Raw genomic sequence first — 15,256 nt, forward strand, 5'->3', positions numbered from 1 at the left:
GAGATTATTTTGAATAGTCACACCCAGATATTTGATGGATGTTATCGCTTCTAAAGACTGGGCATTTATTTTGTACTCATATATTAATGGGGATTTCTGCCTTTTATATGCAGTAGGTTACACTTACTGATGTTGAGATATAACTGCCAGCCATTACACCACACATTTATTTTCTGCAAATACTAATTGATTTCTTCACAACTTTCATGTGATACTACTTTCCTGTAGACTACAGCATCATTGGCAAAGAGTCTAATGCTGCTGTCAGAACCATCAACCAGACTGTTAATGTAAATCGTAAAAAGCAGCGGACCTATTACGCTGCCCTGGGGCACACCTGAAGTTACGTTTGTTTCTGTTGAAGTCACCCCATTCAGGATGACTTACTGCTCCCTGTCTGTTAGAAAATTTTCTATCCAACTGCATATGTCATCAGATAGATCTTAAGCGCACACTTTTTGTAGCAAGCAACAGTGTGGAACTGAGTCGAACGCCTTTCAATAGTCGAGAAATACGGCATCAACCTGGGAGCCGGTATCTAGAGCCTGTTGTATATCATGCACAAAGAGGGCCAGCTGTGTCTTGCATGACTGCTGTTTCATAAAACCGTGCTGGTTTCTGCAGATGAGCTTCTCAGAGTCTAGAAAGGTCATTATGTCTGAACACAAAATATGTTCCGTCTGAATACAAAATATGTTCCATGATTCTACAACAAATTGATGTCAGTGAAATTGGCCACTAATTATGTGCATCCAATTTTCTATCCTTTTTATAGATTGCTATGACCTGGGCCTTCTTCCAGTCCCATGGAACTTTCCGCTGTTCCAATGATCTCTGATATATGATAGATAAGAATAGTGCTATATTTGTAGCTTAGTCAACATATAATCTTACGGGGATACTGTCTGGGCCAGATGCCTTCCTGGTGTCTGAGGATCTTAACTGCTTTACAATCCCATATACACTGAACACTTATCCACCTGCCAGAGGGTTCGAGGTTTTTTTGTGTTTGTGTGTGGCGCAAATGGGACCCTGAGCTATAGCAGGACATTCTTCCTTCCTGTGCTGCATTTTCTCCCCATCCCCTTGCTCTCTGTCCATGCTCCTCCTCCTCTGACCCCTCTTCTTGTCTCTTGGTATTCTTATTTATATCTACCTGGCTATCCACCTGGCTTTCTGTATGAATTGTGGTTTTATTCCACTGAGGAAGAACTCCTCCCCGCACCTCCCCTAGCATCTGCAGCTTGTATTTCCCTCTCCCTTCCTTCCTCTCTTCCTTCCCCACCAAAGCCCCCTCTGCCCCACTAGGACACCAGCATGTGTAGCCAGTCCATTTGGTGGGGACATTACATACTCATCTGGCTGAGCCCCTGACAACACAGGGATCATACTTTTGATACCTGAGCTGTTGCCTCCCCATGTCCACTTAGAAGTGGTTGCTTGTCATTCTGGAGCATTGGAACTTCCGGCAACAGCTGCAATGGCAGATGGCCCTTGCTGTGACTGGGTGACACCCATGGCGAGAGTCCCTGATCGAAGTGGGTGGTATCAGGGTGGATGCTTTGCATGTTAAACATGTCTCCAAAACATTGTCTGTTCTTTTATGGCCGTCTCTTTGGTTGGTAATGGATCATGACCCTGTGGCCTTTCCTTCCATGGCTACACCCTGGGAGAGGACAAGGCTCACCGGCTTGGGGTGAAAAACCTCCCTGCTACCTGGTCTGTACTATGACAGACAGGAACACATTCACCACCATAAAGCCATTATTTTTTGTGGAAAATATCAAAGACAAGTTTGGGAAAGTCGAGTATTTCCATAAGATGTGGCTGGGTTCATTGTCGGTACAAAACTACTTCTGCTGCCCAATCTGCAGCTCTTCTAGCGTAGGATCATCTTGGAACATTCCACTGCCCATTACACCTCAGCAGTCTCTGGATATGGTTCAGGGAGTCATCTTTCATAGAGATCATATATCAAACTGATGAGGAACTGTGAGCCAATCTGGAATGACAGGGTGTTCATTTTCTTTGGCATATTTAGCAAGGACAATCATACTGATACCAGCACATTTATTCTGGCATTGGAGGGAGATACTCTCCCATAGAAGGTCAAGGTTTTGTGTTATTGGTGTGACGTGAAGCCGTATGTCCTGCCACACATGGGGCGTTTTTGGTGCTTGCGTTTTGGACACACGTCTTCCCAATGTACTGTGCACCCTCTACACAGTGAATATGGACACCCACTCCACGAATGGAGCCCCTGTGTTCCACCTCCTGTGTGTGTTAATTGTCACGAGCATCACTCTCCACACTCACTAGATTCCCCTGCTTTTAAGAAGGAAAAGAAGATAAAGGAATATAAGTAACTTGATTGTTCATTTTATACTGAGGCTTATCAGAAAAATGATCATCTTCACCCTTTGCCTCTCTTACATCCTTGCCCCCTTCTCCCTCTTTGTTACCTCAGTTCCACCGCTTCTCCTCTCTGCCTTGTCAGTCAAAGTGCCCCCTTCTTCAGCACCTGGGAGCCCTCTCCCCAGTGTCTGTCAGGCCAAAGGCCTCTAACCACTACTTTGCCACAGGACACACAGTCAGTGCGTACCAAGGTTGCCCACTAACTTTTGGTTCTGGATCTTGCGAAACCCTGCTCTCCCACCATGCCTTGCTCTCATTAACATATGAAAGAGAAGGAAAAGAAATATAAATCTTAGGAGAAGGAAACCCCCCCACAAAGGCGCCACTCCCCCTCACAACCTGAACCTGAGTCTGGCATCTTATTTATGGATGTCACTCCATCCTTGTTGGTGACAGTGTGTGATTCAGCAGCGTGACTGGCTCCAGTCCATTTGCCTCCGATTGAGATCCCTGGTCAGGGCTTATCCAATGGAACTATAATGGATATTGCCATCACCTCCAAGAGTTACAATCCTTTATTGCCTTTTACTTGGCAACTTGTGTCATTCTCCAGGAATCTCATTTTATTGATAATCACTCAGTAACCTTTCACAGGTTGTGTGCTTTCTGTCAGAAGGAGGTTGGGCCTTTGAGGGGCTTCCAGTGGTGTGCTCACATTGGTCTGTATGGATGTTGTAGTAAATGGATCCCACTTCATACCACATTGGAAGCATTGTTTGGACTCTGCAGACACAGTCTGTAATCCCTATCTCCATTGTCAAGGTCACCTACACCAGCTGCACTAAGTGCCCTCCTTTAGCAACTCCCCCTCCCTTCCACCTCCTCAGAGATTTTTATGTTTTAATGTCCATCATCCTTTGCGGGGAAGTGCTTTTTTGTCTAGTCAGGGGCTTCTCATTGACCAATTTTTCACACCATGACTTGTACCTTGTTTATGATGTTTCTCCTACTTATTTTAGTGCCACATATGGCACTTTCTTTGCCATTGGTCTTTAGCTTTCTTCCTCTCCCCTTCTTCCTACCTTACACTGGTCACCACATGATGACCTCTGTGATAGTGACCAGTTCTCATTAATTCTCTTGTTTCCTTCCTGCCTCCCGCTGGGGTTTCCATCGTGCCGATTGGCCTCTATATACGTCCCAGGTTGTGTTTCCACCTTATTTGTCAGGTTATATTAATGAAGTCTTCCATGATCTGTTTGATATGATAATCCAAGCTGCTGGCATTGCTGTTAGCTGCTTGATGGGGCCCATTCACCATTGGCCAGTTCTGTGGTGAAAGATGGCCATTGCTACCACCTTCCACGATCGTTGTCACACCTTGCAATGCCTCAAGTGGCACTCAACCTCTCCTGGTCTTACTACCTTTAAACATCTTTAGTCAAAGCTCCTTACTTACTCAAACAGAGCAAGTAGATTTGGAAACATTTTGTCTGTTCTCTACCTCCTTCTCTCTCTTCATCATGGGTGTGGGCTACACCGTATCCTCCAAGGCTGTCAGTGGCAGACTTCCATTCCGGGCCTTGCCCTTCCAGGTGGCCTTTGTACAGATCCATTACTTCTCGCACAACACCTCGCGACCTATTTTGCAACTGCATCAGCATCAGCCTCCTATCAGCTGCCTTCCTCCTCCAGAAACAGTGGACTGAATCTTTCCGCTTATGCTTTATACCTGTGAGGTGGAATCCTACAATGAACCTTTTACTGAATGGGAGATGCTCCTGACCTTCTCTTCTTCCTACAATTCAGTACCTGGCTCTGATTCTATTCATAACAAATTACTTCAACACCTCAATCCTCTGCAGCAACAATATCTCCTTCAGGTGATTATCTGTATTTGGCTCTAAGGCATTTTTGCCTCTCAGTGGTGAGACAGCACTATGCTCCTGTCCTTAAGCCCAACAAGTATCCGTCATCCCTTGATAGTTACCGACCATTCAGCCTGACCAATGTCTCCTCCAAATTACTAGAATGGATGGTCGCTTATTGGCCTAATTGCATACTCGAATCTCGGGACCTTTTATCTGCTTACCAGTGTGGCTTTCAGGAGGGACAGTCTACAATTGATCAACTGCTCTGATTGGAAACCACACTTCGGCAGGTCTTTTCTCAGTGTGGCTGTCTTGTTGCAGTTTTTTCGATCTTCATAAGGCCTACAACACAGCTTGGTGCCCTCACATTCTCGTTACACTCCATGAATGGGGTCTAGGGGGGCCCTCCCAATTTTTATTCATTGGTTCCTGTCCCACTGGTCATTCAGAGTTCAGGTTGGCACTATTCTCAGCTCTCCACATACCCTGGAGAATGGCGTTCCACCGGGCTCCGTATTAAGTGTCCTTTTTCTCATCACTATTGATGGACTTGTGGCCTCTGCCAGACCATTGATCATCCCTCTCTGTATGTGTAAGTACCGTTTCTCAGACTTCTTTTTGACAACAAGCTTATCTGGTTCCCCATATATGTTATTTGACAGTTGGCAGCTTTTGTAACCTCAATGTCCTTCGCTTCCTTGCCCACACCTCCTGGTGTGTGGATTGTTCAACCCTTCTCCATCTTTACTGGGCATTAGTTCTGTCTCATCTGGACTATGGTTGTCAATTTTGTAGATTAGCTGCCCCTTCCACAGTGCTCCTCTTGGACTCGTTTCATCATTGTGTTATCCTTTTAGCCACCAGTTTCCTTTGCACTAGCCTTCTCGATAATCTTCTGGTTGACACTAGAATCCCTCTGCTTTCAGTTCTGTGGTTCCAGCTTCTGGTTTCCTATGCCATTAATGTCTGCTCTTCCCCTGCTCACCCCTCCTATTTTATTCTTTTTGTGACTCTGGGCCGTAACCCACCTGCTGCCTGCCTTTGTGTGGGTGTACTTGTTTGGTACTGGTTTGGCTCCACCTTGATTCTGTCTGCCACAGTTTCTTTTTCCCCTCCTTGCCCTCTTTCCCACATTCTCTCCTGACCCCCCCCCCCCCCCCCCGACCGCGGTCAGTTACTTTGCCCCAGATTCAGATGGATCTCTTCCAGAGTCCAAATGTTCCAACTGCTCTTACAAGAGTTTTAGGATGGCATTGTTTTTTAACACACACCAATGGCTCTAAATCTGCCTATCATGTTGGATATGCCTTTACATCATCTGTTGGCACAGAACACCATGTTTTTTCCTCCATGTGTGGGGTATTTACTGCAGAACTGATGGGCACCTACCAGGCCCTCTGCTTTATTAAACACTCTTCGATCATCCAAGTTTTGTTATGTACAGATTCAATGAGTGGCCTTCAGGCTATCACTCATTGTTTTTCCTACCACCCTTTGATCTTTGCCATCCATGATCTTCTTAGCGATGCCACTTGTTCAGTTGATTTCCTTTGGGTTCACAGCCATGTAGATATTTTGGGAAATGAACTTGCTGATTGTCTGGTTGGTGGGGCAGCCATCTACCCCACCACCCAGTCTCTGTGACACCTACAGTGGCAGATTTGTGGCTTTACAGCAAATCCCTTTTTATGGTCATGGGTCACCTGTTGGGAGACTACCCCACTGTCTAATAAACTTCGTGCGATCAGGAAGACTCCCATCACATGGCAATCTTCCCTCTGCCTCTCCCAGTGGGAATCTACCATCCTCCACCGTCTTCATATCAGCCACACTAGGTTGAGCCATGGTTTTTTACTTTGCAATGAGCCACCCCTCCCTCTTTGTCATGATGTGTTCCGGAGAATTGTAAGAACATACAAGGCGATACTGACCGTATGACGTATATTAGAAAGTAGACTGAAGAATGGAAAACCTACATTTATAGACTTACAGAAAGTTTTTGACAATGTTGATTGGAATATATTCTTTGTAATTGAGAGGGTGGCAGTGATAAGAGAACAGGGAACAAATGGTTAAATACAAGTTGTTATGAAATTTGACTGCAGTTTTAAGTGGCTAAGAACATGAAAGTAAGGAAGTGTGACAAGATTGTAGGCTATCCCTAATGTTATTCAATCTGTGTATTAAGCAAACGATAAAGGAAACAAAGGAGAAATTGGGAAAAGGAATTAAAATTCTGAGAGAAATTTGTTAACTTTGAATGTAAATTAGAAAGTTCAGAAGGCTTCTCATATGGAGTGTAGTCTTTTACAGGAAGAGAATGTGGACTATAAATAGTTTACACAAGAAGAGAATGAATGCTTTCAATATGTTGTGGTTGTACAGAAGAATGCTGAAGGTTAGGTGGGTAGATCAAATAATTAATGAAGAGGTACTGAATGCAATGAAGGAGAAAAAACTTCATTGCACAACTCAACTAAAGGCAGGAATCGGCTGACTGGACACATTCTGAGGAATGAAGAAACTGTCCGTGTGATACTGGATGGAAGTGTGGGGAGTAAAAATTGTAGAGGAGGGATCAATGGATGAATGTAATATGCTAATTCAAGTTGCAGTAATTATTCGGAGATGATGACACTTGCCCGGCATAGTCTGGTGTTGAAATCTGCATCAAACCACTTAAGAATGTAGACCACAACAACAAAAACATGAATTTTCTCTTTTTTTTCTTCCCCCCCCCCCCCCTCCCCCCTCCAAGAACCTCTTGCTGGAGCTAAATAAAATTCTGTTACCACATTCACACATTAATTTTGGACTAATGAAACAGTTTGTGCAAGCCTTGCCCAAAAATTGAGATCTCTGTGATAAGTTTCCTCATCTGTCAGAAGCAATACTGAAAGAAAGTGTGTTCACTGGACTTGACATTTGAAGACTGATGTTTGTTTCCAACTTTAAGTGAAAAATGACTGAGTGAGAATGAGGCTTGATAATCATTGTAGAAGACTATTACTACACTTTAGGGCAACATAATGAACTCACATTATATTCCTATTGCAGCCATCATCACTGTGATCCTACGGGAAGTATCTCCAATTATTAATCACAATGTCTTGGATCCCAGGTTTAATCCCACCACTGCTTAAATTTTGAATAAAAAAATCATCAGCAGTGGTAGCTAGAGGCTTCCAGTATGAGTCACTCCCATGCAGCCAACAGCTTTGTCAAAGAGGACAGAGGAGTGGACAGAGGTTCAGTTAGGGCATCATCTTGACCTCGAGTAGGAAACTACCCTTAAAAGTTGCAAGAATTAGTAATGATAAATGGTATAAGATGCAGAAGGCTATAGACTGCATTAAAGATATATATTGTGTATCCACAGGATATGTAATGGGGAAAAAGTCATGTTGATCTGTCCAGTAGGATTTGTCATGGGTAGGAAGGTGGAGCCTAACTGTGAACAGTTCAGTGATAGAATTGCTGTCATCTGAATTGACAGCGAATTAATTCCAACATCCATACTCCAGTTATAGGTGCTGATAACAGAAACAGAAAGTGAAGAGGTAGAGGTAGTGAAAGTATGTGAGGATATCAAACAAGTAACCCAGTGAGTTAAAGGATATGAAAATTTAATAATCATGTGTGACTGGAACACAGTAATAGAGGAAGGAACAGAAGACAGAGTTACACGAGAATATGGACTTGGTGTAGAAATGAGTGAGAATAAAGACTGATTGACTTCTGCAATAAATTTTGAGAGAAGGAGGCAACTTGGAAAAGGCTCGAGACATGGGAAGAGTCCACATGGATTACGTCACGGTCAGACAGAGATTCTGAAGGCACATATTGGATTATAAGGTGTACTTAGTTGCAGATATAGACACAGATCACAATAGCAATGATGGAGAGTAGTTCTGAAGTTAAGAGAATCAGAGAATCATCTAGCAGAATCAGTGTGGAAAGAAATTGGACAATGACTAATCAGGAATGACGATGTGCAGTTGAAGTTCCCTAAGGCTGTAGGCACTGTGATAATACAACAGTAGGCAGATCAGTTGAAGAGGGATGTAGGACTCTAATAAGAGCAATCACAAAGTTCAACAAAAAGTGATCAATGAGAGAAGGAAGTACAAAAATCAGAAATGTTCAAGAAAAGGGACAAATACTGCGATATAGGAATGGAATGAAAAGGACTTGCAAGGAAGATAAACATAAAGAAATCGAAAAGGAAATGGTCACTGAAAGATGGATTTGGCATACAGAAAAGTCAACAATGACCTTCAGTCAAATTACAAGTAGATGTGTTGGCATTAAGAGCACAAGAAGACTCCACTATTGAATGCAGAGGACAGAGCAGAAAACTTCTATAAAGGGATGGAACTATCAGATGACATGACTGAAGACAAAATAGGTGTATATATGGAAGAGAGTGGAAATCCAGTATTAGAGTCAAGGAGAGCTTTGGAAGACATGCAGTCAAATGGAGCAGAAGGCATAGATGACATTACTTCTGAATTTCTACTATCAAGTGGCAATAAAAGATTATTTAAGTTGCTTTGTAGAATATTTGAGTCTGAAGTCATACCATCAGACTTTTGGAAATATAACATCCACACAATCCCAAAAATACCAAGGGTGGATAAGTGCAAAAACTATCAAACATTTAGCTTAATAGCTCATGCGTACAAGTTGATAACAAGAATAATATACAGAAGAATAGGAAAGAAAATTGACAATCATGATGACCCAAGATGATCAAAATTCTCAGGAAAATAGTTGAAAGCTATTGGGGACGAAAGGGTGATACATGGGAAGGAACAATAAGAATGGAAGATCAAGAATGACATGCTCTGAGTAAAAAGGGCTTAAGACAGAGATGTATTCTGTCATCCCTAATGTTCAATTTATAAATCAAATAAGCAATGACAGACATAAAGAAAGGTTCAGTAGTGGAATAAAAATTCAGGGTGAAAGGATATCAGTGATAAGATTTGCTATCCTTGATGAAAGCAAGATACAATGGAATGAAGGTTCTAAATAGAAGACAAAAGTAATCAGTAGCAACAGAAATAAAAGTAGTGATAAACTTATCAAAATTGGGAATCATAACATGAAAGAACTCTGCTACCTTGGAAGCAAAATAAGACATGACAGACAAAGCAAGGAGGAGGTAGAAAGCTGACTAGCACAGGCAAAGATGGCATTCTTGGCTAATCAGTGCCTACTAATATCAAACATTAGCCTTAATTTGATGAAGAAATGTCTGAGAATTTCTTTTTGGAGCACATCATTGTGTGGAAGTGAATCATGGACTGTGGGAAAACCAGAAAGCAGATGTTTGAAGTGTTTGTGGCACTGTGCTACAGGAGGACTTTAAAAATTAGATGAGCTGATAAGAAGTGAGGTAGTTCTCTGCTGTGAGTTGACAAATGTGTGGAAAACTCTGACAAGAAGAAAGGAGAGGATGGTAAGACATGTTAAGACATTAAGGAATAGCTTCAACAGTACTTGAGGGAGCTGTAGAGGATAATAACTGTACTGGAAGACATAGATAGTAATATTCCCAATAAATCGGGATGTTGAGTGCACATGCTACTCTGAAATGAAGAATTTGGCACTGGAGATGAATTTGGTCAGAAGATTGATGATGGGGTGAAAGAAATACACTGGAAAAGTTCAGGAAGTTAGGCTGTTTGAGGAGCCTCAAGATTCATTTCTTGAACAGTCACCTTGATTTTTTCCACAAAAACTTTGGTTGGTGTCGTCAAGGAACATGGTGAGCACTTGCATCAAGACATCAAAGTGATGTAAAGATGATTTAGGGCCACTAGAGTGCGGACTTGATTGGAGACATGTTAGTCACTTATCCATGGCTTACAGCAGCTAATAAGATGGAGAATAAGCTTTACTAGATACTTTAATAAGCAGACAGAAGGAAAATGAAAGTGAATCAACACTTCATTTCTATGTAATAAATAGGTTTTTTTGTGTTCTCACTTCAGTACTTCTCGTACTGAAAAATTTCTTTTCATTTGATCTGCTTGTGTTTTGCTAACTTTCTAGTTGCCCATTGTGACAAAATTATACGTGGCAGAAAAAAACTTTGTCAGATATGGATTAATTGCCCAAAAATAATGAAATAAAGCCATTACAAAACAGAAAATAACCAAAAATACATTTTTTAATTGTCCTGCATATGTAATCATTTTTTGTGTGCCTTATTGTGGCATTGTTTGAAAACTGAACTAGTTCACTAAAACGTCTATCAACATAAGTGAAAAACAACAATCAGTTAAATCATATGTAATGTCAATTCTGAAGCTTGAAGTTTGATATCACATTTCAGTATTTAACACTGAAGTCTTCTTACTTTATGTGATAATATGGTACTAGATAGTAGGTGCAAACTTACAATCAACCAGCTCAGTCATGACCACCTATTGCAACATTTTCATTCTGTGCTTATTCACTATCTCTACATGACTAGAGAAAACTTTATGCTACAGTACATACCTCATAGTTTTTATAATGTAGAGGACTATATTAAATTTACTCCCCACATGGTATACTGTGAAACTCACACAAAAACATAAAACTGCTAACTTCTAAACTAAGTATATTGTTTCTTTGGTAGAAGTAGGAATGGTACAGAAAGAAGAGACAATAGTGATATTTAGTATATAGTATAAGTTGCAGGACAGGTCACTCATGACCCTAGATCAAATGAACTTATTGGAGAGATTCAAAACTAGAAATAGAATGTTGGTACCTCAAGAGATTTGGAAACTTCTTTTTCCAACTTATTTCTCCATTTTGCCAGAGGGACAAGCTCCTGATATTGAATGCTAAACACTTCACACATTTTTAAGTGTTTCCATTTACTGCATCTGGGGAACAGATTTTTTATCTGTCCCATACCTGCCAAGTATCCTGATTAAGGCAGGAGATCCCAACTTTTTACTTTCCACCTGCACCCCAATTGTTTCATGTGCTGTCATTATGCTTAAGTAATCGGTATAAATCTTTAGACTGTATTTTGTTACCTGTGAGGCTTTATTTTTGTGTGACCTGTTGTTTTATTTGTGTATTTCTTTATCATATTTGTAGTATTTTGTTAGATGTTTTGTTTTTCATTATTGCATAAAAATGTAACTATTTTCTTGAAACAATATTCTGAACAGTCTCTGTGAGTTATTGAGTCTAGGAAAGGTCCGCTGTTTGCATTTTGTACCCTTTGCCAAGACCCAGCAGGGTAGCCGAGAGCGCTAATGCACTGCTTCCTAGACTCCGGAGGGCATGCCGGCCCTGGATCAAATCCGCCTGACAGATTAATGATGAGGGCTGGTGTGCCAGCCTGTCTGGATGTGGTTTTTAGGCAGTTCTCCACACCCAACTAGGTAACTACCAGACTGGTCCCCACATTCTGCCTCAGTTACACAACTCCCAGACATTCGCACATGTTCGCATTATTTCATGGATTACACTAGATGCAGACAGCTGGGGTATACTACTTATGCCCTGAGGGGTTGGTGGTGGAGACAGGAAGGGCATCTGGCCACCTTCTGCATCTAACACTGCCAAATCTGTAACAACACGGCTGACCCTGTGTTGAAGTGGGACAAGGCCCACAGAAAGAAAGCAAGACTCTTTGCCAAAGAGACATTTGTATATACATCATAGAAAAAATAGTTTCAGAATACGTGGAAATAGAAAAACACCTAATCAACATTTTGGGTAGTCCTAGTGTTTTCATTTGTGTTTCTATAACTGTTTGTGATATAAGAAAAGGTTCACATCAGTTATCTTGGGATTATACTGAAATTGAGCTGTGATTTTTTATTATTGGCTGGCAAGTATACAATCCACATTATTCATACTTTTGTCCCACTTTTTGGGTGTTGTTGATGTTGCAAGCAGGCTTGCCACAGTTTTCTAACCTCTCACTGCTGATTGCACAATGGTCAGTCAAAGTATAATCACAAACAAGAAAAGATACAGGTACATGTACTATTAATCGTGCATAATCTTTCAGTGTTATCGTTATGCAACCCAGCTCCTACAGAATGAAGTCCAGAGTGAGCAACTTTTGTGAACTGAAATGGCAACGCCATCTGAATTTCCTTGTTGGACTAGTTTTAGTTTCTTTAAATGAAAATGTCAGTTTAATTACATGGGTCAGTACTATGAAATTAAGACATTTATTAACTAACAATTATAAGTAATTAATAGAAAAGGAAATAAATAATTGGTTAGTAGTGATGATTTTTGTTTAATGTATAAGTACTATCAAAGACAAACCTGGAAAGCAGGAGTCTTTTCTGAAGCTGTACCAGACCAAACATGACCCATAAGATCTCCTTGCCCACTGAAGAAAATAAATGGCCTCAACTGAACTCCAAGAGCAGTAACTTCCATACCAGCAGTGGCAGGTTCATCGTCAGGTTCATCACTGTCATCTGATGATATGAGAGAGCTAAGGCCTCCAGCAAACAGTCCAAGCTGGAAATATTTGGAAGTTACTTGTAATATAGACATCCCAGTCGAACATTATATATGATATTACCAGTACTATTGTTGCTAGACACCAACTTACACTGAAAATTTCCTTTGTTTCTCCATTCATTTCAAGAACAACATCCACTGTACCTCTCTTCAAAAAGCCACTGGATATTTCTTGTATAGTAACCAGACTTGCATTACCATATGGGTTGCTAAATAGAGATCTTGTGAATGCTGTTGAAAGACCTCTCAATGCCATTGCGTGGTAATTTTTCAACAATCTTTTTTCTTCTGTAATTATTTCATTCATCAGTGACCTGAATTGTAAATCTCTTTCTGATATTTGTGTCACTCTTTGCCAGAGGTACTGCTTCACTTCATATGCTGTATCTAATGAAGTCAGCGATATCAGAATTTCCTTGAGGAAAGATTTGTCTGGGTTAGTTTCGAGCAGAATATCTATGGCTAAGGTTCGAGCACTTGAGTCGTACTTTTTGTCAAGTTGAAAATAGATTCGTTTCATTAGTGATATAACAGTCTGGTCCCAGTACTTTGATGGAAGTGATCTCAAGGCCTTCATTGCCGTCACACTGGTCTTTTTGGTACCATTGACAGCATGCTGTAGAAGTACTGGCACTGTATTACCACCGCCAAGATTCCGCAAGGCTCTTAAGTATTTTTGCTTGCATTCTTCTGAACTACAGTCATTGAGCCCATCAACAAGGGATTTTCTTGTTTCTTCAATCACCTGGATATAATAAAAAAAATGGATTTATCATTCAGAGTTTTATTCATTACAGTATTTATGGTTAATATGACACTGACTTAATCCATAACAGTATGTGAGTGCCTTCATGGGGTAAGGCTAATAGCTTTCTGTGGAATAGAAGTTTACTGCATTCTTAAAAAATAATGAAAACAAGAATGGAAATATAATAAATTGCGACACAGACTCACTGCCCAGCAGTACTTACTTTCTGGAGTGCAGTACTTCTGATAGACACATATAAAAATAAAAGACACACATTGCCTAGAGCTTGTAACTAGCAGCTTCTTTGTTGGGTAGAAGAGTGTCTTAGGTTCTGGAAGAGTAGAAAGGTTCCTCAGTACAAGTAGATCTCTCTCATCAAGTGGTCCATGTCACCTGCCCTTCCTTCTTGACTGTCCCCAAACAATCTGTCTCTCCTCCTTGAGGGAAGAACTATTAGTTCCAAAAGCTAGGTAATACATCTTTTTGACTTGTATTTTCAGTACTGCTGAGTGCACACTTTTAAATAGTCCATCTGTGTGGTGGAAGTTGGCTGACTTTGTGCTACTCCAGAATGTTTATGTTCGGTGCCAACCATAGCTATGCAACAGTATTGTGCCCCATAACAAAAAGTAGCCATTGTGAATATAGTTTTGATCTGTGTGCGCTGTTGTGCATAGTGATCGTTAATAATATTTACAAACATGAGGGGAGAGGCTGTATTTGATCTTTCTAGTCACTCACTATAAACTTCCAAGATGCACAGTGTAAATTCTGTAATGCAGTAATCAATTAAATGTTCATTTCTTTTATACACTATAAACTGGCTGCTCTGGGAAAAGAAGGTGGGGCTTGTCTCAGCAGCCAATGTGCTACGAGCTCATCGCAAGCTTCTGTCCCAGCATGCTCCATTCAGTTGTGAAGTAAAAGTGTGCAACCAGTACACATTTCACCTCCTGCAGGAAAGTCCTGGCCAGCAAATCTGTTCCACAATTTATTAGTTTTCTTGATTTAATTTTTCCTCAGATACAAATATAAAGCAAAACAATATTATCTCAAGTATTAGGTAACAAGTAAAAGGCCAATTGGATCATGTAGATCCAGCATTCCATTTCTACTGGCTACACTAAGAACTACAGGTTTAATTATAGCTGTTGAAAGTTTCTTCTTGGTCAAGTTTCAAGAAAATAGCCAAAAAGGTACCATTTTGAGTGCATATTCTTGACTTATCAGGATTCTTGCCCTATTGTTTGCTACTGATCCTTTATGCAAGTTTTGAGATGTTGACTTCTGGGGGAGAAAAACACCTCTTTTCCTTCTTGTACATTTAATATCAGCCTCACAGATGAAAATAAATAAAAGTCATCATTTAATATTCTATCTACGTAACATTTCTATCTGTAAATGAGCCATGGAACTTGCTGAAGTGGGGTGCCTTGCATGCCTCAGTGATAAAGAGGTGTGTGTGTGTGTGTGTGTGTGTGTGTGTGTGTGTGTGTACTGTAGCTGCAACAGAACAGAGGTATATCTGTGGACAGCCCACATGAAACTGTGGTTGCCAAAGAGGGTCAGTAGTCCTTTCTGTATCGCAAGCCAGCAGTTTGGACAATTGACTATCTGGCTTTGTGATATTAGCCAACATAGTAGGTACTGAAAAGGCTGAAACCCAGGGAAAACTACAGCTGTTGTTTTTCTTGAGGGTATGTAGTTCTACTTTACAGTTAAATGATGATGGAATCCTGTTGAGTAAAATATTCTAGAGGTAAAACAGCCCCCCCCCCCCCAA

At 40.9% G+C, this 15,256-nt stretch overlaps 1 protein-coding gene across 5 annotated transcripts in view; it reads right to left on the bottom strand.

Moving 5' to 3' along the window:
• LOC126457056 (microsomal triacylglycerol transfer protein) overlaps nt 1-15,256 on the bottom strand; it is a 220,485-nt gene that overhangs the window by 7,056 nt on the left and 198,173 nt on the right. For all 5 annotated transcript variants that reach the window (XM_050093049.1, XM_050093047.1, XM_050093048.1 and 2 more), the window contains 2 exons: nt 12,817-13,470; nt 12,522-12,722 (listed from right to left, as the gene is read on the bottom strand). In XM_050093049.1, coding sequence (XP_049949006.1) covers nt 12,522-12,722; nt 12,817-13,470 — 855 coding nt within the window. The remainder of the gene's footprint in view (nt 1-12,521; nt 12,723-12,816; nt 13,471-15,256) is intronic.

This window comes from Schistocerca serialis, chromosome 2 (genome assembly GCF_023864345.2).
Source record: "Schistocerca serialis cubense isolate TAMUIC-IGC-003099 chromosome 2, iqSchSeri2.2, whole genome shotgun sequence".
In the NCBI taxonomy this organism is placed as follows: Eukaryota; Metazoa; Arthropoda; class Insecta; order Orthoptera; family Acrididae; genus Schistocerca; species Schistocerca serialis.